Source organism: Populus trichocarpa, chromosome 9 (assembly GCF_000002775.5).
Source record: "Populus trichocarpa isolate Nisqually-1 chromosome 9, P.trichocarpa_v4.1, whole genome shotgun sequence".
Lineage (NCBI taxonomy): Eukaryota > Viridiplantae > Streptophyta > Magnoliopsida > Malpighiales > Salicaceae > Populus > Populus trichocarpa.
In genome coordinates this window covers 1,970,128-1,996,245 of record NC_037293.2, presented here as the reverse complement: position 1 = coordinate 1,996,245, position 26,118 = coordinate 1,970,128, and the positions used below count along the sequence as shown (strand labels likewise).

Below are 26,118 nucleotides of genomic sequence, written 5' to 3'. Positions count from 1 at the left end.
CCATTGTCTTGTATTAGAAGCTCTAAAAAGCTTCGTACATTATATATATATATATATATATATATATATATATACCACACACACACACACACACACATATAGTTTATTTTTTGTGCAATAAACTTAAAAGATGTTTTAATGTTTTTGCTATAGAAGAAGTTATTGGCTTAAAATTTGGTCTTCAACAATGGTTTCAGAGGACATCTCAAGCTTTCCAAAAAGGTCGGTTTTATAAAAATCCAATTCATTTGGGCCACCAAACGTTAGTCCAAAGGCTGGGCTGGAAATCTCGAGTAAAATTTATGCTTGAGCACTGAACATTTACAAGCCTATAACTTGAGCATCTTGAGTCCAAATTGAGTGATTCAAAAGCCAATATCCATCTACATATCCAGAGCTATAACATTAATCAAATTCCAAGTTCAAAAAAAGTCTCTCTTAGTCTAAAAATGAGCTGGACAATAGCACAAATAGAAATGAAAATGGAAATGGAAAATGAGGTGTTGGCTTTATTTTTTAGGAGTGTAACATCGGAAGTTCCCATAGAAAATCCAAATTAGTTTGGTATTGAGAAGGACAACTGGCAATTTAACTTGGAGACAAGACAAGCATAAGTGTAGGCCTTGAAAAAAGATAATGGAAAAGAGAGTCATTGGGCAGAAGACAATTTTTTTATAATGACAGTAGCAGTTTGGGGAAGGTTTTAAAGAAACAAAAAAAAATCAAATTAGGTTTTATATTGAAAGCATCAAGTTTTTACTATGAACAATTAAAATCTTTATTGGGTTATTAAGAAGAGATTATTATGAACTCTAATTGAATGATCATTTATTTCAGTTTTGATTTCATTCATTGATCTTAATTTTGTATTATTTATGAGATTAATTAAGCTAATACCCTAGTTGATTATAAATGGTGATTGATTGTGAGATTTGAGTTGATGAAAACATTATTCCCAATTGAAATTTAACATAGATGAATGAACGTATATTGAATGCATAATAAGTATTTGATGTAATTAAAACACTCAACTTTGATATGGACAAAGCTTGAGAAAAGAGACTCCTCTAATTAAATGAGTTATATGAGCTATGGAATGAAGCTTATAAAAATGCTAATATATATAAGGAAAGGACTAAAGTGTATCATGACAAGAAGTTCATTTACTAGAACTTAGCACCAGGAATGAAAGTCCTCTTTTTTAATTCTCGACTAATTGAGAACACATTAGAGTGGTCCTTTTGAGATTATTTAAATATATCCTTATAGCATAGTGGAATTAAAAAATTTAAAGAACAATGAAACATTTAAAGTTAATGGTCAGAGCAAAGCATTATCTTGAGAGAAACATGGAGAAAGTTGAGGTTATTGATCTTTTTAAACCACCATAACAGTGACATGCACAGTAAATTGTCTAGTCAATACATTAAATAAAATGTTTGGTGAGAGGCAACCAACAAAATTTTGGTATTATCTTTTCTTTTTAGTTTTATTTTGCTAGTTTATTATTATCATCATCATCTTATTTCATTCCTTTTCTTTTGTTCTTTTTTTAATTTGTAAGTTCATCATAGTTTTCTAAGTTATCATTGGCAAAAACATGATTTTAGAAAAATAAGTGTATAGCACTCAATGATAAAGTGAATATACCCCATATAATAAGGGCAATGTCATTCTCAAAAGCTTGTGTGGTTACTAATTTCAATTTCGCTTATAGATCTTTTTAGACACGGAACATGTGAGTGAGATATAGAGGAAAGTTAATGACAATAGCACTTTTGTGGTTAAGACCTGCTAAGAAGTGCTCTTTATAGAGGAAACAACTCCTTCAAAGAGTTAGAGTATAAATGTTCTTGTACCTATTTTCTTTTAATTTGTTCTGACTTATTCCTTTGGAGATTGGATTTATCTTTATGCATTCAGTGGAGCTACGTGTTTGTTTCCTATTAAAGGAGTGGGAGAATACCAAGTTATCATTGTGTAGTTAGAACATCATTATTGAGCACTTTTATCTAATGGAAATTAGTACCTAAGGCAGGGAGTTTAGTTACTCTCTCATGTCATGGAATTTCTAACTCGTTAGCCATAAAAAGAATTTTTTATGATAGGTGTGAATGATAATGAAGTAACTATTATATAATTTCTCATAGAAGGCACCGCCGATGAAGTTATAAATGCTTCAAGATTAGATTAGGTTTTTTATAGTTGTAATTTTAGGTTGGTGGGTAATTAGGATTGACCATTAGTTATATAAGTTGATGGGTAACTTTCATAGGCTCTTCTAAAAATAAGTCCCCTATCAGAACAAGGGATCCTCTAATGCTCAAGTTAATAAATATAGGAGAAGATGAGTATATTGAACATTAAAATAAATAATTAAGAAGATGAGTAATGTAGTAAGTGTGTAAGAGAAAGAACGTAGGAGTAGCAATATGGCTCAATAGCCTTGCAAGGTATACTCTGCTTTATGTTTGGGTTCTTGTTGTGAAGATTTGACTTTATGTTGTGTTGTTGCTCATGTTAAATTACCTAGTGATCTAAGATATTTATAAATTTTGATCACATCATCTTACTTATTGGAAAGTGGAGTAATGATGAAGAGCACCGGAAAAGTTACGTTGTTGATTGTTATGTCTTGTCATGCCATTAGTAAAAATGTTGGTGCTTAACATTGGTTGTGGTCCTTGACAATGTTGTTAGTTGAGAGGTAAGTGGTTGGTAAATGCCCTTTAAGGTGACATGTGGGCAGGAAATGACCATTGAAGAGAAAAGAGATGTATATGCTTTGCATAGAAGATTTGGTGTGTGTTAGTGGGTGGTGTGTGCTTGGTAAGGGTACTGTGTCGAAACCCAAAAAAATATAGCAGGCAGCCCGTTGGTTATTTGACCTGAAAGGTCAAAAAGGAGCAGCCCATTTAGGTATAAAGGTGGCAGGCTATGGTGAACCGAACAACCTAGATGTGGCATGCCATTCAGGTCATGCCTAAACAGTATGACTATGCTGGGTTGTGACCCTAACCCAAATGATATGGATTTTTTTAATTGCCTGGTACTACAATCACCCCTAATTTTCTCATAAAATTGTCATTGAAATACAACGAACCTGGAATCTAAAATATAATTTTAGAGTAAACTATATTTCTTTTTACTTCATAGATTCACTAACATCCCACTTCTACTATTGTATATAAAGATTCCCCATTTTATCTCTATAATTCTTAGAAATCTATAATTTTTTTCCTTTATGATAATAAATAACTAACAAAACATTTACTTTTTTATATTTTCTCTTATATTTTTCTTTTTTTTTCCACTTAGATACCCTTTCCATGTTATAATATCTTATAACAACACTTAAAAATCTGGAAAATAATCTTGAAAAAAAAATTAATTCAAAAAATAAGTTACTTGGATGTTAACAAGTTTATTAACCACATTTTTGTTGCGGCTTGGATAAAAATAAATATAAAAAATTAATATCTAAATTGTTGGAAACTTTTTGGTATTATAATGAAACACAATACTACGGTTCTAAGTTGAAAAATTTCACCCCGACTATTTACTTAGTTCAGGTTTCAAATTAAATCGGATGAGAATTGTCCTGATATAACCTTACGCAAGTAAAAAAAAATCAATCAAATATTCTAGCATCAAATTAAATTAAAAAAAAATCCAAAGAAAACAAAAAAATTCCATATTAAAGGATGGAATTAGTGAAAAAAATCAGACCTAAAAACCCTAAATAAATAAAAACTGTATTAAATAATAAAATTATAAAACAAAAAAGACCAAAAAAAAACAAAAAACAAATGACCCAAAGGGCTTGTCACAAATTATATCCACCTTGGCATCCCCCAATTTCCAATCTAGTTCGAGTGAATTTGATTGTTGCGATTGCTTTTCAAAATATTTTTCATTGAAAATACATTAAAATAATATTTTTTTTATTTTTTAAAAAATTATTTTTGACATTAGCACATCAAAATGATCTGAAAACACCAAAAAAATATTAATTTAAATCATCCACCACAACATAATTAATTTACTGTGCAAAATATTAAATTCATCCCAAACTTTATATAGACAAAGGCCTCCCATGGGAGTCAGAATATATCATTTGTATTCCTTTTAATAATAATAATAATTACATGGTCAACTCTGTTGCAAATCACGGCACGAAATAATTTCTTTAGTCCACCTCCTGCTGTTCTAGCAGAAGATCATAAAATGTTATGTTCTAACCCAGGCAGTGAATAACTGGACCGAGTCCATTAATATGCTAAGCTCCTTTGAATGAAATGTTTTTAAAAAATAAAAATTATTGAATGCTGGTCTACAATCAAAAGTTGTGACGCTTGCACAATCTGACAAGAATTTTGGACAATTGACCACACATAAAAAAATAAAAAATAAATAAATATTTCGATCAGATGAGGACGGAAATCTCAAAAAAGGGCAATCCCATCTGTGTCCAAGCATGTCTAAGATTTAATTTGATCTCTATTTTGTTAATCCGATAATGGCAGCAAAGTCATGAAAAGAATCGAGGGCAATATATATAAATCATATCATATATTTAAGAGAAGAATTCACCCCCCGAGTATCCCCACAGTTTACAGGGCGGGCTATACCACCTCACAGGAAGAAAACGGAAAAGAAAACATCAAATCTCCTTATGTACATCATCATCCATGATGCGAATGTGTAAGAACCTTGACCCCCACCACCTTTCTTTTCACTGTTTTATCTCTCAGAGACTCATCTCAGCTATCCCACCCCCCCATTTTTTCTTATTCATTTACATAGCAAGACAAGAAAATACACCCACAATTGTCAAAATACCAAACCCCCCCTTTCCTTTCCAATCTAACTTTGACACAAACTGACATGACGAGGAAAAACAAAATTTTAAATGAACAAAAAAGGTTCATGGATATGGAATTATACGTGAGGAGAATTTCTGGACACCACCAAAAACTACCTTGGCCGTGGTCTGGCAGCTGGAAATGACATAGTTTGCCTAAGTTTACGTTGAGAAGATGGGGTACCGAATACCATGGTCTGAGACTGGGTTACCATGTCCGCCATTGATGGCGTCTGGTAAGCTTGCATGAGGTTTGTACTGTCAGTGGAATCACCTCGCGCAGTTGCTCTTTGCCATGAGTGTGAGCTCAAACCTGATAGAATGTAAGCCCTTCCAGATGTTTCATATACCCGCCGGCTTGCCATCCGTTCTTGCATCTCCTTCAACTCCGCGCACAGTGCAATACACAGTCTGTCACCTGCCCGAGTAGATGCAGTTTCTGACAATGCTTTGCCACAGCTCTCCAGGACAGAGACCGCACGAGCTAGATCACCATTTTCAGCTGCAGCTCTAGCCTCAGCCATTGCCTCCGCTGCACGGAGTCTGTTTCGTTGCTTCTCTACTTCCATTGACACCACTCGTGTTCCGGTTATTTCGGGCCTTTGGATCTTTACTTGGCTAGCTTCCTCAAGAGTCATCATACCTTTTGTCATAGGATCTCTGTAAGTACAACTGACCTTTAGCAATGACATCTCATCACTGGTACCATCAACTGGAATATTGACTGTTACCAAGAAATCCCTTTCTTCTTCGGCGTACAAGTCTCCAACATCAACAAAGCCCATAATTGCATTGGCCATGATGCTGCTTTTGTAACTACCTGCTTGAATTGAACCAATTTCCAATCTTGGATGAAGAGACTCAACTTTGACCTGTAGCTCTTGCACCACCACACTCAATAGCCCTCCTATGCACTGTGCAAATGCATCCTGAATTACACCCTCAGCTTCTATGAATGAAAATGTGCCACCTGAAATCTCAGAAATTGAATGCATTGATGCAGCATCATGGTCTGAACCAAACCCAAATGCATGCACAGGAATACGGAACCCCGAGCTACCATTCCGGTGAATTGATGTCGGGAGAAGAGATTTGTAATCTGCTTGAGGACGGGTCATGCTTGTGCCAGAGATAGTATATGTATCCTGCCCATCAGATAATAGTATGATGCTACAAACTGGATTCTTCCATTTGCGATCAACCACCACCTTGAAACCTTTCCTTAGACCTTCAGCAATGTTTGTCCCACCACTAGAAACCAGAGAATTAACAGCCTGTAAGGCCTCGAGCTTTCCGGTCTCTGTCATGCGACGAAGAGGAAAGTGGCGTCGGGCTGTGGATGAGAAGGCAATAACAGACAGTCGGTCAGATGGACCCAGATTCTGGATCACAAACCCCATAGCTCGTTTTAGCAAAGCAAGCTTTGTACCAGACATGCTGCCACTAACATCAAGCACGGTAACGAGATCAACCGGAGCACGAGAATCTTGAGATGATTGTGGTGATTCAGCATGATTCCAGTTCCTATTCTGTCTTCCACTTGTAAGAGGGGCCTTGAGATGGATTAGTATGGTGAAATTATCATAAGAGACTGATTTTGGAACTGCTGAAACTTCTGTATATGTGAAAACCTCTACAGTTCTCACAGAATTAACATCACCAGCATCTTGAGTGGATGTGTTTCCCTCGGCAGTCTCGTGTTGCGGATCCAAGTCTTCATCATCATCAAAGATAGCTGGTTCATTGGCTTGATAATGTGATGAAATATGCCTGTTTGCATCTGTTCGAGCTGGAGGAAGCCGTCTTAGAACAGTCATCCAAGCATCATCTTGGGGCCAACCTAGTGCGCTCATTCTTGGCTTTCCACAAGTAACATCAGAAACAGATCTTTGAAAGGGGATTTCTTTCCACTTTGCTCGGCAAACTGGACAAATCTGGTTCCCATGCTTTACATTAGAGGCAATGCAATGGAAGTGGAAGGAGTGGGAGCATTCTGCCATAAAAATGGCTTGGCCCTGTCCCGTTTTCATGGCAGTCAGGCATATTGCACAGGTCCTCTGCAGTACAGAAGGACGGTCTTGTGAGGAGAAAAGATCCCATAGACAAACATATATGATTGCAGACAAATAAAAGTTTAAACAATCACAGCTATAGATATCATATTCAAGAGAAGGAGAGAAATTTTACTAACCACTGAATGGCACATTTACTAATAATCAAGTGGTAGATGTCTAAATGATTTTGACACGTATTTCTAGACTAAAGAGCATTCCAATGCATGTTCCTGTTATACTTAGGTTTGACATCAGAAGTCCCGAGCCACTGAGGGATGCTTAAGCCAGAATGACATTATTATTATTATTATTATTATTATTATTATTATTTACAAAGCTGCAGAGTTGTGTCCCGGTGAATCAGCTAACCAACCAAAAAAGAAGTCAATGTTAGGCAGTCAAAGCCTTGCAAATGACATAATGCCAAATTATGAATAATCAATAGTAGATGACTTTTCAAAAGTAAAAAAAATAATAATCAAGCCACTCTTGAGCAAACTAATGATGGAGGAGCTTTCAAGAAAACAACCCTAAAACGCAAATTTTAAAAAAATAATATTAGTGCAGAGCTCATCAAAAGGATAGAAGTATAATGGGTTTGCTCCAAATTTCATTCCTTTTTTTATTTTTATTTGTCAGTTCTTTGATTCCCCAATACTTTTACTTCTCTGAAGATTGCTGCTGGATAGCTCCCAATCAACGGTCCACAGGCTTCTTTAATTTTTTTATCCTCTCTAACTCACCATCAAAAGCAGAGAGAGAGAAAACATAATATTATGTGCGATCAAGGTAAAGCAGTGCTGACCAGACAAAGCACTTTTTCCCCATCAAGGGAAAGGAGAAACAGTAGCAAAACAAACAAGAGTGGTGGTATTGGTAATGGGACGCTAGAACAGTAATACTTTTCTAATAAGCCAAAGCGAAAAATGGTCCTTTAAAGGGACTTCTCCACTTTAAAACTTAATCACCCCACAAAAGGGGCCTCAAGCTCATAGAAAGAGTTGAAAACAACATGACAATAACAACATGCTCCCTTCTTCACAAGTATTCAGTGTATTGTACATATCACTACTACCCACACGCACCCACCATTTGTATATATACCCCACACCTTGACAAGCCACCCTGAAACTAGATTAGACTAGTGTCTGCTAAAAACAAAAGCTAGGTTGCGAATAGACCGGACGCTTAACATTTAACAGCAGCACCAATAAAATTATCTCAAATCATACTACATGCCTTTAACACTAACCAAAACAATAAATCCAATATTATTAAAGATTTGCAGGGCAAGGCAAGCAAAAACAAACAAACAAACCCCATTAACCCTTGATGGGAATAATATTATTTATTTAAAAAAAGGAAAAATAGTAGCAGAAACAACATATCATTATTACCTTATTGTTGCTATCGGGGGATGTGGACAAGCGGAGGCCGGAAGAAGAAGGGGTAGGAGTAGTGGACCCGTGAGAGGAGCGGGAGAATAGTCTAGCAGGAGAAGGTGAGGAGGAAGAATCACGTTGTTCAACATCAGTCGGAGGGACATAAAGACACATGTTCAGGCCAAGAGCTAATTTTGCCTTTCTCCATTTGCTTCCCATTTCTTTCTCAGATCTTAAACTTATCAAGGACTTCCTCAAACAAAAACAAGCCTGGCCTCTCTTTCTCTCAGCCTCTATCTAGACACAAGGTGGATCTTGAAACTGTGAGAGTGTACAGGAATGGAGATGGAGATTGGACATTTTTGTTTGTTTTGGCAAAGGAAAAAAAAGAAGAAGAGGAAGAGAGAGAGAGAGAGAGAGATTGCTGGAACAGGAGTGCTTTATAAGTGAGGTTATCTTATGTTATATGTAAGAGAGAGAGAGAGAAAGTTGAGTTTTTAGTGTTGGTGTTGGGATTTTTGACTTTGATTTTGGGTGGTGGTCAGAGGATAACAGCCTTTCAGATAGTGATGAGATGAGATATCTCTGCTGAATTGATAAGGATATTTTTTTTTTTTTACATTCCTTCTTCTTTCCCATTTGCCCTTTGGTTTTTGCTGTATTGACTTCATTGCCATTATCACCGCCGATTACAATTACAATTACGGGGTTCGCCACTTGCCGTTACTGTGGCTTTCCACGCTGTTTCAATGTGGACTGTTCTGGTATTTTCTCAATTCAGGAAAAGTACATTTTAGCTCTTGAGGTCTCGAAGATTCCTAATTTGATTCCTATGTTTTTAATTTTGACACTTTGGTTCTAAAACTTTATTTTTCTTGTGTTTAAATCCTTGGGTCTTGAGGAAAGAGAGAGACTTGTTGAAAAAGTCTTAATTTTTGTTAAAAAAAAACTCATTTTAAATATTTATTTTGAATTAGACTATGTTTTTATAGTTCTTCGAGTTATCTTTAGACTCGTCAAGTCAACCTGGTCATATAAAATCAATCCTCACATAGTTAAAAAAAAAATTTATACTAGAAAAAACATTAGCAGAGCCTAGATTTTTTTATGATATAACATATATTAATCCAACCCACAACATAATGCATGCTAATGATCTAGTTATTTACTAATTCATGAACTCTCCAATGTTATATAAATGCGTTGATACATGAAAAGATTTTTAGATAAAAATGATTTGTGTTTAGAATTCTTATTTAACTAGTTAATTAGAATCTTTATTATAAAGCTTAAGATGTTATGTCAGGTTTCAATATATGATTTATATTATTTCTTAATACTTTTCCTTAAATGAAAGTCATTTTTACTTGAAATTTGCATAAACTCACATTACTTTATGCTTAGTTTTATTAATTAGAATGTAATGGTGAGATTTGAACTTAAAACCGTTTAATCATCATAGCTTTGATACTATTCAAATAACCATTTTAATCCAAAAAATTATGTTGTTAGATAAGGTTTTAAGATATGATTTATATTATTCTCGAATAGAATATGATAGTTTGAGTTTATATTTATCTTATAGTCTCTCTATAAATATAATGTTTAAAAATTAAGGTTAAATATGTTAGTGTTTAGTGTTTTAAAGAACATAAAAGTTTAATTTTTCTATCTCATTATGTAAAAACAAATAAATTTTAATTTCCATCCTCAGTTCATGGATGGAGTGTCTCAATTTCACTACAAACATTTTGTATCAATAGACTCCTTTAACTTTCATTGTAGTCTTAATTTCCTCCCACCATCTATTTTTATCAAAATTTATCCGTAAAAGTAACATAAAATATTTTAAATTTCAATTTAATTCCTAATTTTTTTTTATATCTCAATTTTATCTAAAAATTATAAAAATAGAAAAAAAATAAGAAAAATGGAATATAAAAAAAGAAACTTATTCACGAAACAATTATGATAGAAAGAAAGAGTTTTTTCCATCAACGCCATCAACCAATCATTTAACAATTACAGAACAAGATTAAGTTAAAAATAATATGAATTTTCTTTTATGAATACCATTAACCAAAACTCTAAAACACGTGGTGAATTCACTATAGCAATAGACTAAATTTACCGTGGATTGCTACAGTGAATTTATCTTTGTGCCCCTCGGTGGAAAAGTTGGAAGGTTGGGATATGGGGGTATTTAAGTCTTTTTACACTGACTCATTGGTCATTAAAAGATTGAACATGGGTATTATTGTCTTTGCAGATTATTTTGTACAGTAAAAATACTCTTATACCCCCAAGATCAATGAAATTTAAACCCGCTGACCAAGGGTTTTTTTTACTTTGCACAAACTTTAAAATAAGTCAAATACTTCTTTGCCCTTAGATAAGACAAAATAGCTTTTATGCATTCAAGGGTGTTTTGGTACTTTCACATTAGCATATTTGTTATTTCCAGGGTTATGGGGAGCTTTTTAGTAATTTAACATTTATCTTTAATATTAAATTTTGAAAAGCTTATAGTGCGTGTTTTCCACATGTCGGCGTGTTCGTGCTCTTTCGACGATGTGTGCGACGTCACTGTTTGTTCGAAAATAGCCTTCCATCGTGTCACTGGAAGCGTCATCACATGCTCTTCTCCTGATGTAAAGCGTGTCGGTGGCGGTCCAACAGTTTATCGCCGGTAGCCGTTTCTTCTTCCTATTTTTCTCTCTTTTCCGGTTCAAGTGTATGTTTGTCTTTTTTTTGTTTTTCAATTTAAGTCCTTATATTTTGTATTGCTTATTTTCGCCATTGATCCTTTTAGAAAAGTTTTTTATGTTATCAATTGAGTCCTTAAATTATAATTTGTCATATATTGTTTTCACCAATATGGTCCTTATTCTTTTGATTTGTTATTTTTACTCTTTAATCTTTTGTTAAAGTTTTATTAGTGTTCAATTTCATCTTTCAATCAAAGTTTATGTTGTTTTTTTTTTCAATTTAGCCTTCATTCTTTTGATTTCTTTTTTTCTTTTCGTTAATTGTTTTTTTCTTTTCGATTTAACCCTGCAATTTAATTTTTAAATGCCCTCAAATTTATTTTTTATTTTGGTTTCCATCCTTATTTTTTAATTAAATATTTTTATGTGGCTGATGTTTTCCCCGGATGTTTAATTTATTTGGGATTGGGCTTCATGTTTTTTCCATTTGTAATGCTTCCAATTTAATGACATGAGTCACGAGTTTTAAGTGTTAATATGGTTAGGAATTCTTTTTTTTTCTCATTATATTTTTCGATATTATCATTCTATATTTTTTTTAATTTTTTTTTATGGTTACCTTTATTGAAAGAGTGAGAAGGGGGGCAAAGGTTTCAACATTAAAATTGAAAGAGACTAAAATTGAAATCTTGATTTTTATTCATTGGAGTATTTATGAAAGAAAAGATATGTTATTGTTGCTGAATTGAAATTGATATGGTGTGAGAATTTTCCAAGACACTGACAGCTTTAAGTTTAGTCATATTGTTTGACCAATAAATGTATTTTATATTATTTTTTTGTTTTCATTTTTCTAATTTCAATTCTTTCATTTATTGTTTTTGATATTTTTAGTGGTTTTGAGATATAAAAACTTATAGGAAAACCTAATAAAAAACTGGTCAAGAAGTGACGTCTTTTTTAATTTTCTTTTAAGAGTAAAAAAAATCACTTTTATTTTTTATAAAATAGAAAAACTAGGTAAAATATAGGTTGGAATCTGTGTTCTTGGGTCTAGATTATTATAATCCTGATTTTTCGACAATAAAAAATGATTATAATTTGTTGTGGTGGATGATATGTTGTTTGCCCAAATAAAATGTGTATTTTTGAAAGAAAAAAGCTTAGGTAAAATACATGTTATATACTCAAGTTTTTTTTAATAAAAAACACAGGTATGCAGACCTAGGTTAACAGGTTCAAACACACCTGAGCTTTTTTCTTTGTAAGGCTAGTTGTGTGAGCATGAGCATAGTAGCTACTATGCTCATGCCTTTTTGTGCTTGCCTCTTCTTTTTTTTATATTGTTATTATTTTAAAATAAAAAAAATTTTCAAGTTAAAAGATTATATTGATATTTTAAAATAATTAGATGATATAATATTTTCAAATTAAATTAGAGATTTCTAATGATAATGTTTCAGGTTTTTAATGGTAATGCTAGTAATTATTTTATGAATGATTATATATAAAACTAATATACAATATCATGTTTTAAAAAAATCCCTTATAGATATTCAATAAAAATAAAATATTTATTTATTTTATTATGGAAGTTCTTATATAATTTTCTCAAATTAATTATTTTTTATTTTCATAATTAGTAGCATAAATATTATTAAAGCATTTTTTTCCTTTTGTTTTCTTTGAACTTGTTTTCCAAATTATGATGAGTCTTTATTAATAAATAAATAAAAGTTAAAAAAATACATAGAATTTAAGTTCAATTCATTCTAAAAACTTCTACATCACATAAAAGCTCACATCATTTCCACTATTGTTAACCTTTATGCCAAACAGAGCTTAAAGAATTTAAGTTCAATTCATTGCTCATCTCGATAAAAGAAAACACTTGATGCGACACTGTTCCACTAATTTTTGCTCTTGGATTTCATATCATATGGTGGGATACGGTTCCCTGTTTGGTGCATCTAACTTTATAGAAGGCCAACAACTACGACGACTGTTTTTTATCGACATTAACAAACAAAAAAAAATATCTAGAAGAGGAAGGCAGGTTTTACTCTACTCTTTACTATTTTTTAATATTAAATTTATTAAAAATTAAACTACATAATTTATTTTAATATATTTTATATGAAATTATTATAGTTTTATGATCCAACATGTAGATTGATAGGTTAACTCAGGTTGACCTGAAATCAATTAAATATGTTGTCGTTTCAATATTTATATAAGAAAAAAAATCTCATCTTGAATATTTATTTTAAGTCAAACTATGTTTTTACTGTTATTTAGGTTATCTTTAGATCTGTCAAGTCAACCGAGTCATATAAAATCAATCCCCACACAATTCAGAATTTTTTTCTACTAAAAAAAATATTAGCAAAACCTTGATTTTTTTATGTTAAAAAATAAATTAATCCAACCCACAACGTAGTGCATGCCAATGATGTTGAGATAAGAAAAGATTTTTAGATAAAAATGATTTGTGTTTAGAATTCTTATTTAATTGGTTAATTAGAATATTTATTGTAAAGTTTAAGATGTTATGTGAGGTTCCGAAATATGGTTTATATTATTTTTTAATATTTTTTCTTAAATGAAAGTCCTTTTTAACTTGAAACTTGCAGAAATCCATGTTACTTTATGCTTAATTTTATTAATTAGAATGTGATGATGAAATTCAAGCTCATGATTGTTTGGTCATCAAAACTCTGATAATATGTCAAATAACCATTTTAATTCAGAAATTTAAGTTGTTAAGTGAAGTTGCAAAATATGATTTATATTATTTTTTAACAGAATATAATAGTTTGATTTTATATTTATCTTATAGTCTCTCTATAAATATAATGTTTATGTATTCAAAATTAAGATTAAATATGCTAGTGTTTTAAACAACATAGAAGGTTAATTTTTCTCTATCTACATGTAAAAACAAATAAATTTTAATTTCCATCCCAAGTTCATGGATGGAGTGTCTTTACTACAAATATTTTGTATCAATAAACTCCTTTAACTTTTATTGTAGTCTCAATTTCCTCCCACCGTCTATTTTCATCAAAATTTATCCGTAAAAGTAATACAAAATATTTTAAATTTCAATTCAATTCCTAAATTTTTTAATATCTTAATTTTATCTAAAAAATATAAAAAAAAATAAGAAAATAGAATATCAATAAAAAAGAAACTTATTCACAAAACAATTATGATAAAAAGAAAGAGTGTTTTTCCATCAACACCACCAACCAATCATTTAAAAATTGAAGAACAAGATTAAGTTAAAAATAAATATGATTTTTTTTTATGGATACCACGTATTTTTACCAACACCATCATATCAACAAGTTATAACTAATAATTTATTAATACCAACTATCAAATCTTAAATAAAAAAACAAAACAAATTAGAAGTTATATATTGTTTGAATTTGGAGTGTGAGTTTCTACAAAGGCGTGAACTCCATTAATCATACTAAAATTGATTTGTCATGATTCCAAAAGATAAGGAAGGAAGACGTGATGGTGAGGGGAGAGAGTGAGAAGGAGGGTGAAGGTTTCAGCACTAAAATTGAAATCTTGATTTTTATTCATTGTAGTATTTATGAAAGAAAAAATGATGTTGTTGTTGAATTGAAATTTGATAGGGTGTGAGAATTTTCCGAGAAACGACATGTTCAAGTTTACTCATATTTGTTTGACCAATAGATGTGCTTTATATTATTATTATTTTTTTTATTTTTCTAATTTCAATTCTTTTGTTTTTTTATTTTTTGATATTTTTTAGTGACTTTAAGATACATAAACTTCTAGGAAAACTTATTAAATGCTCAAGAACCGATGGTTTTTCTAATTCTCTTTTAAAAATCCAAAAAGAAATCGCTTTTATTTTTTATAAAATAAAAAAAATTACGTTGACTCGGGTTAACCTTAATCAACCTGTTTGGCTTGTCCTATTAAAAAATAGATTATTTTCTAGTGTTTAGTGTTTTAAACAACATAAAAGTTTAATTTCTCTCTCTACATCTGAAAATAGATAAATTTTAATTTTCATCCTAAGTTCATGGATGGAGTGTTTTTATTTCATTGTGAACATTTTGTATCAATAAACTCCTTTTAATTTTTATTCTAGTCTCAGTTTCCTCCCATTGTATATTTTCATCAAAACTTGTTTGTAAAAGTAACATAAAATATTTTAAATTTCAATTTAATTCCTAAATTTTTTTAATATCTTAATTTTATTTAAAAAGTATAAAAAATGAAAAAAAATAAAATATCAATGAAAAAAAACTTATTCACAAAACAATTATGATAGAAAGAAAGAGTTTTTTCCATCAACCAATCATTAAAAATTGAAGAACAAGATAAAGTTATAAATAAATATGAATTTATTTAATGAATGCTATTAACCGATGTATTTCCTATGTACTTTTACCAACACCATCTTATCAACGAGTTATAACTAACAATTAGCATATTCACTCGTGTTTCATAGCGCGTTAATAATAATTTTTTTTTAAAATATAAAAAATATTAAGAATATAAAAAATATTTTAAATGTTTTGGATCTGACAATGGTGCCAAACCCAAAACAGTTGGGTTTGGTGGCCAATTCAAATCCAAATCTTTTAGGTTTGGTTGTCATGCTAGATCTAGTAACTTTGAGTCAGGTGATCATGCCTCGACCTAATATGCGCTAATATTTTTTGGAATAAAAAATAGAAAAGACAACGCTTCCTATAATCATATGAACATCTACAATATGATCCACAATGCAAATAATCTATGTTTATAGTGTGATTCATAGTGCAAACATTTTATGTACATAGTATCAATATAATGATTTTCCCACGTGTTTATTTTAACATATAGTGTAATTTTTTTAATATCAACAATCAAATCTTAAACAAGAACTATAAATAAAAAACAAAACGAATTTGAAGTTATATAATGTTTGAATTTGGAGTGCGAGTTAGTACAAAGGCGTGAGCTCCAATAATCACACTACAATTGATTTGTCAAGATTCCAAAATAGATGGAAGGAAAACGTGATGGTGAGGGGAGAGAGTGAGAAAGAGGGTAAAGGCTTCAGCATTAAAATTGAAAGAGACTAAAATCGAAATCTTGATTTTTATTCATTGTAGTATTTATGAAATAAAAAATGATGCTGTTGTTGTTGTTGAATTGAAATTGATAGGGTGTGAGAATTTTCCAAGAAACTAACACATATTTGTTTGACCAATAAATGAACTTTATATATTTTTTTTTCTTTTTGATATTTTTTAGTGGCTCTCTAAGATATATAGACTTCAAGGAAAACCTATTTAAAAATTGGTCAAGAATTGATGGTTTTTTTAATTTTTTTTAAGAATCCAATGAAAATCATTTTTATTTTTTTTACAAAATAAAAAAAATAAATTAATTCAGGTTAATACAGATCAACCCGTCTAACCTGCAATCTAGAATTTACATCGGGTTCACCTAGGATGGGGTTTAAAAACTATATGATATATTACAGCATTACACGTAATCTAATCCTGTCTATATCGGGTCTCCAATATTCTAGTGCAATTTTAATATTGAGTGTAACGAGGAAGGAAAAGTAGAAAAGTGACTTGCTAATGATAGGATTTAGGAAAGTGTTTAGAAACGCGGTGTAAATTGTGTATTTTTAAAATTTAAATTATTATTTTTTATTTAAAATAATTTTTTTATGTTTTCAAATCGTTTTGATGTGTTAATATCAAAAATAATTTTAAAAAAATATTATTTTTTTATTTTAATATAATTTTAAATAAAATAACTCTTTAAATCATTATTGCTACCACCGTTCAAACGTACCCTTATCCTATAAGAAGGAATGTGCGTGAAGCTAAGGCACCCACTCTTGTCCTTGTTATACGAAAGCTTGGAAAAAGAGGCGATGGTTGCAACTTCTTCAACGGCTTATTAAAATGCCCACCAAGTAGTAAAAAGTGGCTAATTTAATTATTGTTTCTATATTTTAAAAATATATATTTTAAAAATTCAATCTTTTTTTTTATTTTTAATATATTTTTCTAATATCAATAATAATCTTACAAAATATTATTTTAATAAATTTTCAATATTTTAAAAAACAACCTCTCATACCCTGTAAATGTAATCAAGAGCCAATTGGACGACGACAGCTTTCATGCTCTGTAAATTACTGAATCCACTGCATTTCTTTTTCATAAAAAAAACACTCTGTTTCTTACACGTATGCATACACATCTCCACCACTCTGTTTCTTACACGTATGTATACACATCTCCACTACTACAAGACAGACACAGCCAAAATGCTGTTCAACTGTTTGTGTCTCATGTGGTACGAGTATTATATGCTCTTGCTGTGTGCATGACGGAGCAATTTCCCACTAGCTCCACTTTCTTTATATATTTTATAGTGTGATTGAGAGTGTGGTTGTGGATACTTTTTAAATAATTTTTCGTGCTAAAATATATGTCAATAATATTTTTTTATTTTTTAAAAATTATTTTTGACATCAGCATATCAAAACAATCCAAAACGTATAAACCATATTAAATTTTAGCAAAAAAATAATTTTAAATCAACCCGCGTTCCCAAACGCTTCCTTAATTTTCCATGTTTAGATGTCCATTGTTAATCTCTCAAAATATTTAAAGTAGAAATGTTGTGTGGGATATCTTCTAATCTGTTTTTCTTAGAGTAAGTTTATTTATTTTTATGTATTAAAAATATTTTTGAATAATTATTTTTTTTCTATTTTTTTTTCATTTCAAATTATTTTTTTGATATTTTAGACCGTTTTGATATGTTAATATTAAAAATAATTTTTTAAAAATAAAAAAAATATTATTTTAATATGTTTTAGAACAAAAAATTACTTTCAAAAACATTTGAGATTTTATTTCCTCCAGTAAAAATTTTTTAATAAAGTTCTTCTATCAATATAAAAAGTTACTTAGAGTATGTTTTTCAAAGTAATTTTTACTAGAAAATATATCAAAATAATATATTTTTTTATTTTTTAAAAATTATTTTTGATATCAGCACATCAAAATGATATAAAAACACAAAAAAAAATTTAAAACAAAAAAAAAATTTAATTTTTTTTAAAAACATTTTTATAACACAAAAATAATCAAACCCTTGATATGGATACATAGGAGAACCAAAATTCGTCCTCTATTCTCGTCTTCAAAACTTACTTAATAACATTAGATCCAAGCAATCTTGATGATTTATTGAAACCCAATTAATTCATGATTTGTGCCATGTTAACTTTCAAGATTCCAAAGGAAATAGTGGTGCTATATGGAATTTAATTGTGTATTGAAATATATTAAAATAATATTTTTTATTTTTTTAAATTTATTTTTAACATCAATATACTAAAATGATTAAAAAATATAAAAAAAATAATAATTTAATACCATCATCATCATCATGTAATGGTCTTGATAATTCAACAAGTCTTTGAAGTAGCACCCAGAGATTCCCATTTTTTCTCATCTCTCGGCGGGAATCAAGATTGCATCACTTCGTCAAAAAGAAGAACTTCCTTTTCATTTCTCCTGTTTTCACAGTTAACTAATGGCCTGAAATGGCTTCTGGGTTATTTCCTTCTCTTGCAAACACAAAATCACTAAAGAATGATCTCTTTTTTTTATATATATATCAAGAACTCAGTGAGATGGTGATATGTGTGCTTGGATTTCTTGCTATACAATTTGTTCTTATTACACTGCTGGCGTCGCCATAGCCCAACAAGGTGTAATAGCCTACTAAGCCTTTTAAGTTCATTTTTTTACTCATGAGTCAATTCATCTCACCTTCCTATGCTTTGATTTTCTTGTTTTTAGCTAAACCATAAAAGGCAATCACAAGTCAGATGGTTGGTGGTTTGACCATACAGTTCATCCAATTTTGATTTATTAAGGTTTCTAGCATAAAAGAATTAACATAGTAGTTGGTTCATGAATGTCCGGTTAGACTAGCCAACTCCATTAAATTTTAAGGTCTTGGATCTATATTTTATTTTTTAGGGTTTTAAAAGTAAAAATATATTTGCATTGTATTTTGAACATTAAAAAGACTAAAATATCCTTGTCTAATAGCTTAAAAAAATTTAATCCAAAGGGTAATGAAATCATTTTACTGTTAAGAAAAAAAATATCAGCGTATACTCCCTAGTAAATCATCAACGACTGGCTAATGAGTAACCTAAAAAGACCAAAATACCCCTACGCGTAGCCTTCTTGTTTTTCTTGAAGGGCACAATAGTAATTGCACTGTAGCGATAAATAGTGAAATCAACATGTGTCCATAGTGTTTGCTATATGATTTCTTCCGCGTCTCTTCAGAGTTTTTGTTAATTGTTAACAAGGATGAAGATCATCCTTAACCCAAATGAACAGAACTTAACATTGTATCCAAAAAGAATGCTTATCATGACGTTCAATTTCCATTTGCCATGTGGTTTTGGAGAGGGTTCTTTTGGTGAGAAAACTACAAGCAGAAAAGATGGAATCATGGGCAACGAATCAAAGTAACAATATGTCATGATTTATTCTTTCCTGCCCAGTAAAATAAAATATTGGCTGGCCGGCTTCTAAAGTTCTAATAGTTCTTTAAAGAGTCGTGTCTCTTCGAAGCATGCATTAGTATATTAATTGGGAAACAGTACTTTAGTTTAATAAAATAAGACGATTATTCTAGCAATCACTTGCCTACCCCGTATGCTATGACTGGAAATCTTGGTCACAGAAAGCTCGAATATGTCATAAATTCTTCCTAAGAAATCAACTTGATTGTATCAAGTGAAGACAGTTTGAATTTTCCATTTCCAACGGGATCGAACATTCTTGTGGTGTATCCTGTAAAACTGTTTTGACACTTTTGAAAAGTACTTGATGAGACTTGAGTTTTGTAGGTTATCAGCAAAATGTATCGTATCTGGTTTGCTGCAGAAACCATGGTCTTCATTTGGTTTCTGATCTTCCTGTTCTTCAATCCAATCAATGCTCAACAATACTATGACCCGTCGGATTGTTCAGAAAATACAAGCTATCCAGGTTCAAGATACACTTGCAATCATTCCTATCAGCATCCATGCCAAACATTTTTAGTCTACAGAGCCAGCCACTATTTCAAGACTATCTCAGATGTCTCTCAGTTGTTTCAGCTAGATCCTGCTGAGCTACTTCACTTAAACAATCTTAAATCTCAGCTGAAAGTTCTCGAACCAGGTCGAGAAGTTCTTGTTCCGATCAAATGTTCTTGCCTTGGCCAGTTCTTCCAGGCAACTTTCAACTACACAGTTCCAGAAAACAGTACAGTTGAACTCTCGGATATTGCTTGCAGAATTTTCGAAGGTTTAGCAAAACCAGGCACCCTTGTCGAGGAAAACGCATCTGAAGGAAATAATGTTGAGGTTGGTACTAAGCTTCATGTGCCCTTGAAATGTGCGTGTCCGGATAATTCTAGTAACAGCAGTGGAGTCAAGTACCTTGTGACCTACCCTTTGGTAGAAGGCGATGAACCAAGCATACTAAGTGAAAAATTTAGCATCACTCCCGTAGATTTATGGGTCGCTAATAATTTTCAACCTTGGCCAACTATATATCCAAACACAACTGTCTTAATTCCCTTGAAAACAGACCCTGTCATTAATTTCAGTATCCCACGCTCTCCACCTCCAAGTCCTGGTTTTCTTCCCACAATTTTAGTTCAGAAAACCACCAACACAAAGTTACGGAATCTGTACATTGCAGGATCAGTTGTTGGCTTTATTCTGCTACTAGCTGCATTGATTGTATGTGGGTTGCATGTGAAGGCCTTGCGCAAATTTAAGGTTGTGAAGTTACAGTCCTTCAATACTAGAAGCTCTCAACTTTCATGCCCAACACCAAGTTCTCCTAGATCAGGACAATTAACAGGTCGAAGCTCAGCAACTTCTTGTTTATCTCCTGATCTTCTGGCTGGCATTAAGTATTCCTTGAGAAACTATAGCATTGAGGACCTCAAGAGAGCGACAGATGATTTCAGTGAAGAAAGGAAGATTGGGGATCAAGCCTACAAGGGGTTGAATATGGATAATGCGGAAATGATGATCAAGCTGATGAGATTTGAACAGACCCGCCAAGTTATCGATATACATTCGAAAATCAACCACATAAATATTCTGAATTTGCTTGGTGTTTGTTATGGAGAGAATGACTATTCTTGGTCCTACCTCGTGTTCGAGCTACCTAGCAATGGCTGCTTGAGGGACTTGTTATCTAATTCATCGAATCCTCTTCGATGGGATAAACGAACTCAGATAGCTTTTGACATTGCTACAGCTCTTCACTATCTACATTATTGCATTTTTCCAACTTATGCTCACTTGAGTGTCAACAGTAGAAATATTTTTGTAACAACAGATTGGAGAGCAAAGCTTACAAATATCAGAACCAACCCTGCTGTTGGATCTTCCAGAGGAAATGAAAACATAGAGAGTGTCAAAGGATGTGTTGCACCGGAATACGTTGTCGATGGCTCGGTTTCTGAGAAAGTAGATATTTTTGCGTTTGGAGTTGTTCTACTTGAGCTCATCTCAGGAAAAGATGATGTTGATGGAAAATCATTCAAAGAATGTATTGCTTTTTTGGGCGGGAAAACTACTGAAGGTGGCTGTTTCGATGGATTGAGGAGTTTCATGGATCCATGTCTGAAGGAGGATTATCCTCTTGCCGAGGCCTTATGTGTAACTGTTTTGGCAAAGGCATGTGTTGAAGAAGACCCTTTACATAGGCCATCTATGGATGATATCTTGAAAGTTCTTGTCAGAATGGTACGATGATATAGTATATCTTTTTTGTAGTAGGAATTAGTCCATGATTGATGACTTTTGTTGCTAGAATTCTCCCTCGTAGGCTCAAAATCAGTTTGTATATGTTATGGAACATTTGGATTCTTCTTCATCTTTCGTTTGTTTCATATTTTCCCATTTACGGGAAGAAACATTGACCATTCTTGAATGATGAGAACTTGGGACCATAAGTTTAAAAATTTTCCAGGTGATAGATGTTAAACTTTGACCATCTCTTAAGAGATAAAAGGCAAACCAATACATGGCAGTGGGATTATCTTTCCTTCTGTAGTCATTGAAGACAGTGATATTTAGAAAAAGGCATCCCATGTTGACTTCACTTGTAGAAGTTTGTGGGATTTTATGAGGGAAAAACGTAATAGAGTGGGGACTGGTTTAAGATACTTTAGGTTCTTCTTGAATCCCTAGATATAGCTCTATGGCCTTGTTAGCTACAACTAAAGAGAAGCAGGTGAGAATGGCAAGGGCAATGGCTCCTACATGTGCATTAGCAAAGCTGAAAGTGAGAGCAGGGATCATCATTTCTTTGATTACATACATGCCTGTTAAAGATATTATGGTGAGAGATTTTGCGATTAGCAATATTATTAATAGGCTTGTTGATGATATGGTTGAATTTGGTCATGCAAAGCAATTTAAGCAGAAAAGGAGTTTCATTGCTAGCCGCAGAAAGGAACAAGAGAGTTCACAAGGCTCTCAAAGATCAACCATTAGCATGGTTTGCTCCAAGAAGCTAGCGGTAAAGGATTCCATGTCTTCCCATATTTGTAGAAGATGAGCATCACATTCAAATAAACGATAAAAAGAAAGATCAACAATATTGAAATTCATGAAGATAGAGTATATTCATGTATAAACATATAATAGTAGGCAATAAATGAACGAAGAAATTAAAATGAAAAATAACCTAGAGCTACAAGTAAAATCGGGTAATCTACTGCAAATAACACGGTTGGTGATCCATCCAAACTCTCCTTTATTTCTATATATATAGCTGTAATCACTAATACCGGGAAAAATGAAGCTTGAAGTAATTTGTTTAGTCATCCTTGTCTTCTGGTCTAAAAAGTTTCACCGTTCGACTATTTATTGGTTGTATTTGTCTTGCATTGGTGTCTGATTCCTGCAAAATGTTCATCAAATGATATCAGCATACATAATAGGTCAAATACCAATAACGAACAAGCAAGATTGGAAGTAAAGAGAATCTAATTGAAATAATTAATATTCAAAGAAATCTAATTTCCCATATAAATTTATTCCTGTTTTATATATGGGAAATATTCAAGGTTAGGATGGGAACTCACATCATGAACAGCTACACGAAGCATTCTAACTTGTTCTCTTGTGGCAGTCCTCACCTAACAGGGTATTTTGTAATATTTAGAACAAAATACAGTTACATCATGAACATAATTTAAAGTTTATCAATGTTTTTGATTAGGTAAGATCTAAACCTTTCTAACAATGGTCCACAGAACATTTTCAGTGCAAGGTGGAATTGTAAGGGAGCCAATGTATCTGTAATACTTTCTGCTGCCTATCTTGATGTTCCTTGGATCAACTACTCCCGCCACTGTATCTCGTTCATAGGTGCCAGCAACCGATTGTAATTGTTTTGTCAACTAATTAATGAAAAACATGATTAGAGAGAATTAAAGAGAGATAATTACACAGAGGCTGGTATATATATATATATATATATGATGCTTACAGATGACAGGAAAGAGTCTGGCCTTCCTATCATGTACATAATCCCAACAACAGCAACCTTTCCATCAAGGCTCTCATGAACCATGTGCACCTCTAAAGCAAGCCTGTATAGAGTTTACAGGTGAAAGATTTTGAGTTAGTGCTATACTGCTGTTGCCTGCTTATACATAGAGAGAGGGAGATAAATTGGGAAATTAGAGAATTAAATACCTCTTGCCATTGATTGTATGTTCCGAAGGTGAATGCCAGTGGCACTGTTTGAGTAGATATTCAGTTCCATTTATTTCAATGCTTCCTGCAGCACCTTCCCATTTCAGCTGCATCCACAAACAATAATAATATTAGAATTAAACAGAGAAAGATGAAACTGTATATAGTTTTGTTGATTTCAACGCTGCCTAGTTGCTTATAGGTAGGTAAAAACATCTCGCCAATAGGGCACCTTATTACATGGTTTGTGAATACAATCTTGCAACTAATAAGATAGCTGCAACTTACAAGCCTGGAGAGATGAGACGATGATCATTCCTGGAAAATCTTTCTAATGCCTTGGTATTTATTTTAACCAGAGGAACTGGAATCAATACTAAAAGGATCCATCGTATTAATTATAGCTTGTGTCGTAGTTCTACCTAATATATTTCCTAATATATTACAGGTTCGAATATCCTTCCTTCCTTACCATCATATCATGGCCCCGATTCCTAAGAGTGGCATTAGCAGGCTTGTAACTTCTACTGAGTCTCCCCAAATGGGACACCACATCGACTCTTTCGCTCAACAGATCGATAGGAGACTGCATAGATCCATTGCTACAAGCACCCCACTCAGGGTGAATCCTTCCCCAGTTAGCAGGTCCCTTCTCCCCATTTGGATCATAATTAAAGTCTGCCTCGTCCTCTGCGCCACAACAAATGGAAAAAACAAACAATTTACCAACTTGCAAGTATAAATTATTCTCATGTTTGGTACTTAGTTTAATACAAGTAAAGAATTGCATGCTTCACCAAATAATTTCAAAAAAAGTTGCGAATCTTGATCTGTTTCTTGTTCAAGAAATTGAATACTGTCTAGAATTCTTTAAACTTCAAAAAATCAATAATTAAAAACAAGAAAACAAAATACTTACACATGGTACTAATTTAAAATTTGTAGTTTATAGCGAAAATGAAACAAACCCCTCATAACATTGCTAAGAAATAACATGATAGTTTATGGAGAAGTTGAACAAAAAAGCATAATAATCAAGGCCATGTTGCCCTATAACTAGTGATGCCATGAGAACTGCAGCCTCACCAACTTCTTGAGATGTTGCCGGGAGGATACGCGAAACAAGAACGAGGAAGAAAGTGATCAAAAAGAGGAGCTGGATTGCTAGCTTTCCCATGTCTTAGATCAAACTTCTTTGCAGTTCGAAGTTTTTTCTTTTCTGGTATTCGACTAATTTGAAGTAGTTGTGTGGAGATGAACGAAGAGTTTGCCATCGGCATATTTATAGAATAAATATGGAAACAGCCAACTGCGACGCGTTGACAGACGTTCTAAATTTCTTCTTAGAGCTGGCGCTGCCGACAAGTATGAACACAGGAACCTCAATGTGAAACATGCTACTCGAATGACTGTAGTACTTGTTTCTTGAGGGTCTTATTGTTACGAGTAAATATTCTTACAAGAAAACTCAAGTGGTCTTCTAGAGGTGTCAATTTCTATAATTTCTTTGGACAATCAGATGTCAATGGTGACGACTGCTGGTTTTGGCAAAATTATTACAATAATTGATAAGTCGCTGCTCCGCGATGCATGATGGCAGTGGTGGTGGGTGGGAGGCGGTGGTTTGATCGAAGCTCGTATAATGGGAAGAAGAAACCTGATTATTTTTGTATTATTTAAGGAAGCCATTAACACCTAACCAAGAAAAACAGAAGTCATTTAACACTCCTTTTCTTAATTTATGATAAATCTTCTTGAATGCAAGGCGAACTATCGATCTCGCAATTGACTTGACTGAAGAAATACAAATATATAATAATACATGTTGAAGCGACGTGAATTTTGAAACATTGCCGTCTCTTTAATAACACGAGGGAAATGGATATATTTTAATGTATTTTTTATTGAAAAGTTTATTAAAATATATTTTTTTATTTTTAAAAATTATTTTTAATATCAGTATATTAAAACAATCTAAAAATATAAAAAAATAAAAATATTTTAAATTTTTTCAAAATATCTAAAATGTTTTGTACCGTTTTCAAAATATGTTTTGATATTTTTTTTGATTTCTCTGATGCTCTAAAAAATATATTTTTTAATTATAGCTTAATTATTTCTGTATTGATTAAGGAAACTAAATGCAACGCAAACTATGGTAGTTGAGTTGATCTCGCAATTGACTTAACAAAAGAAATACAAATATTTAATAATATATGTTGAAACAACGTGCATATTCAAATATTACCGTGTTTTTTCAATACGAGGTAAATTCGTCTTCAGCTACGTTATATTCTTATCT

General features: G+C 32.1%; 3 protein-coding genes across 3 annotated transcripts; 1 reads left to right on the top strand and 2 right to left on the bottom strand.

The window, feature by feature from the left end:
* Window positions 1-4,555: 4,555 nt before the first annotated feature.
* On the bottom strand, window positions 4,556-8,779 carry LOC112328650 (E3 ubiquitin-protein ligase WAV3-like). The gene is made up of 2 exons (XM_024608528.2): window positions 8,316-8,779; window positions 4,556-6,921 (listed from the first exon to the last, which is right to left on the bottom strand). Exons 1-2 carry the CDS (start codon window positions 8,517-8,519, stop codon window positions 4,978-4,980), a joined length of 2,148 nt encoding a protein of 715 aa, XP_024464296.1. The 5' UTR covers window positions 8,520-8,779; the 3' UTR covers window positions 4,556-4,977.
* A 10,722-nt stretch (window positions 8,780-19,501) lies between these two features.
* On the top strand, window positions 19,502-22,072 carry LOC7491154 (lysM domain receptor-like kinase 4). The gene has a single exon (XM_002313487.3). It carries the CDS (start codon window positions 19,965-19,967, stop codon window positions 21,861-21,863), a length of 1,899 nt encoding a protein of 632 aa, XP_002313523.2. The 5' UTR covers window positions 19,502-19,964; the 3' UTR covers window positions 21,864-22,072.
* Window positions 22,073-22,694: 622 nt separating this feature from the next.
* LOC7463303 (alpha carbonic anhydrase 7) lies at window positions 22,695-25,221 on the bottom strand. The gene is made up of 7 exons (XM_002314252.4): window positions 24,903-25,221; window positions 24,289-24,506; window positions 23,817-23,923; window positions 23,608-23,710; window positions 23,351-23,518; window positions 23,201-23,254; window positions 22,695-23,016 (listed from the first exon to the last, which is right to left on the bottom strand). The coding sequence occupies exons 1-7, from the start codon at window positions 24,991-24,993 to the stop codon at window positions 22,933-22,935; spliced, it is 825 nt and encodes a 274-aa protein (XP_002314288.3). The 5' UTR covers window positions 24,994-25,221; the 3' UTR covers window positions 22,695-22,932.
* Between the last annotated feature and the right edge of the window lie 897 nt (window positions 25,222-26,118).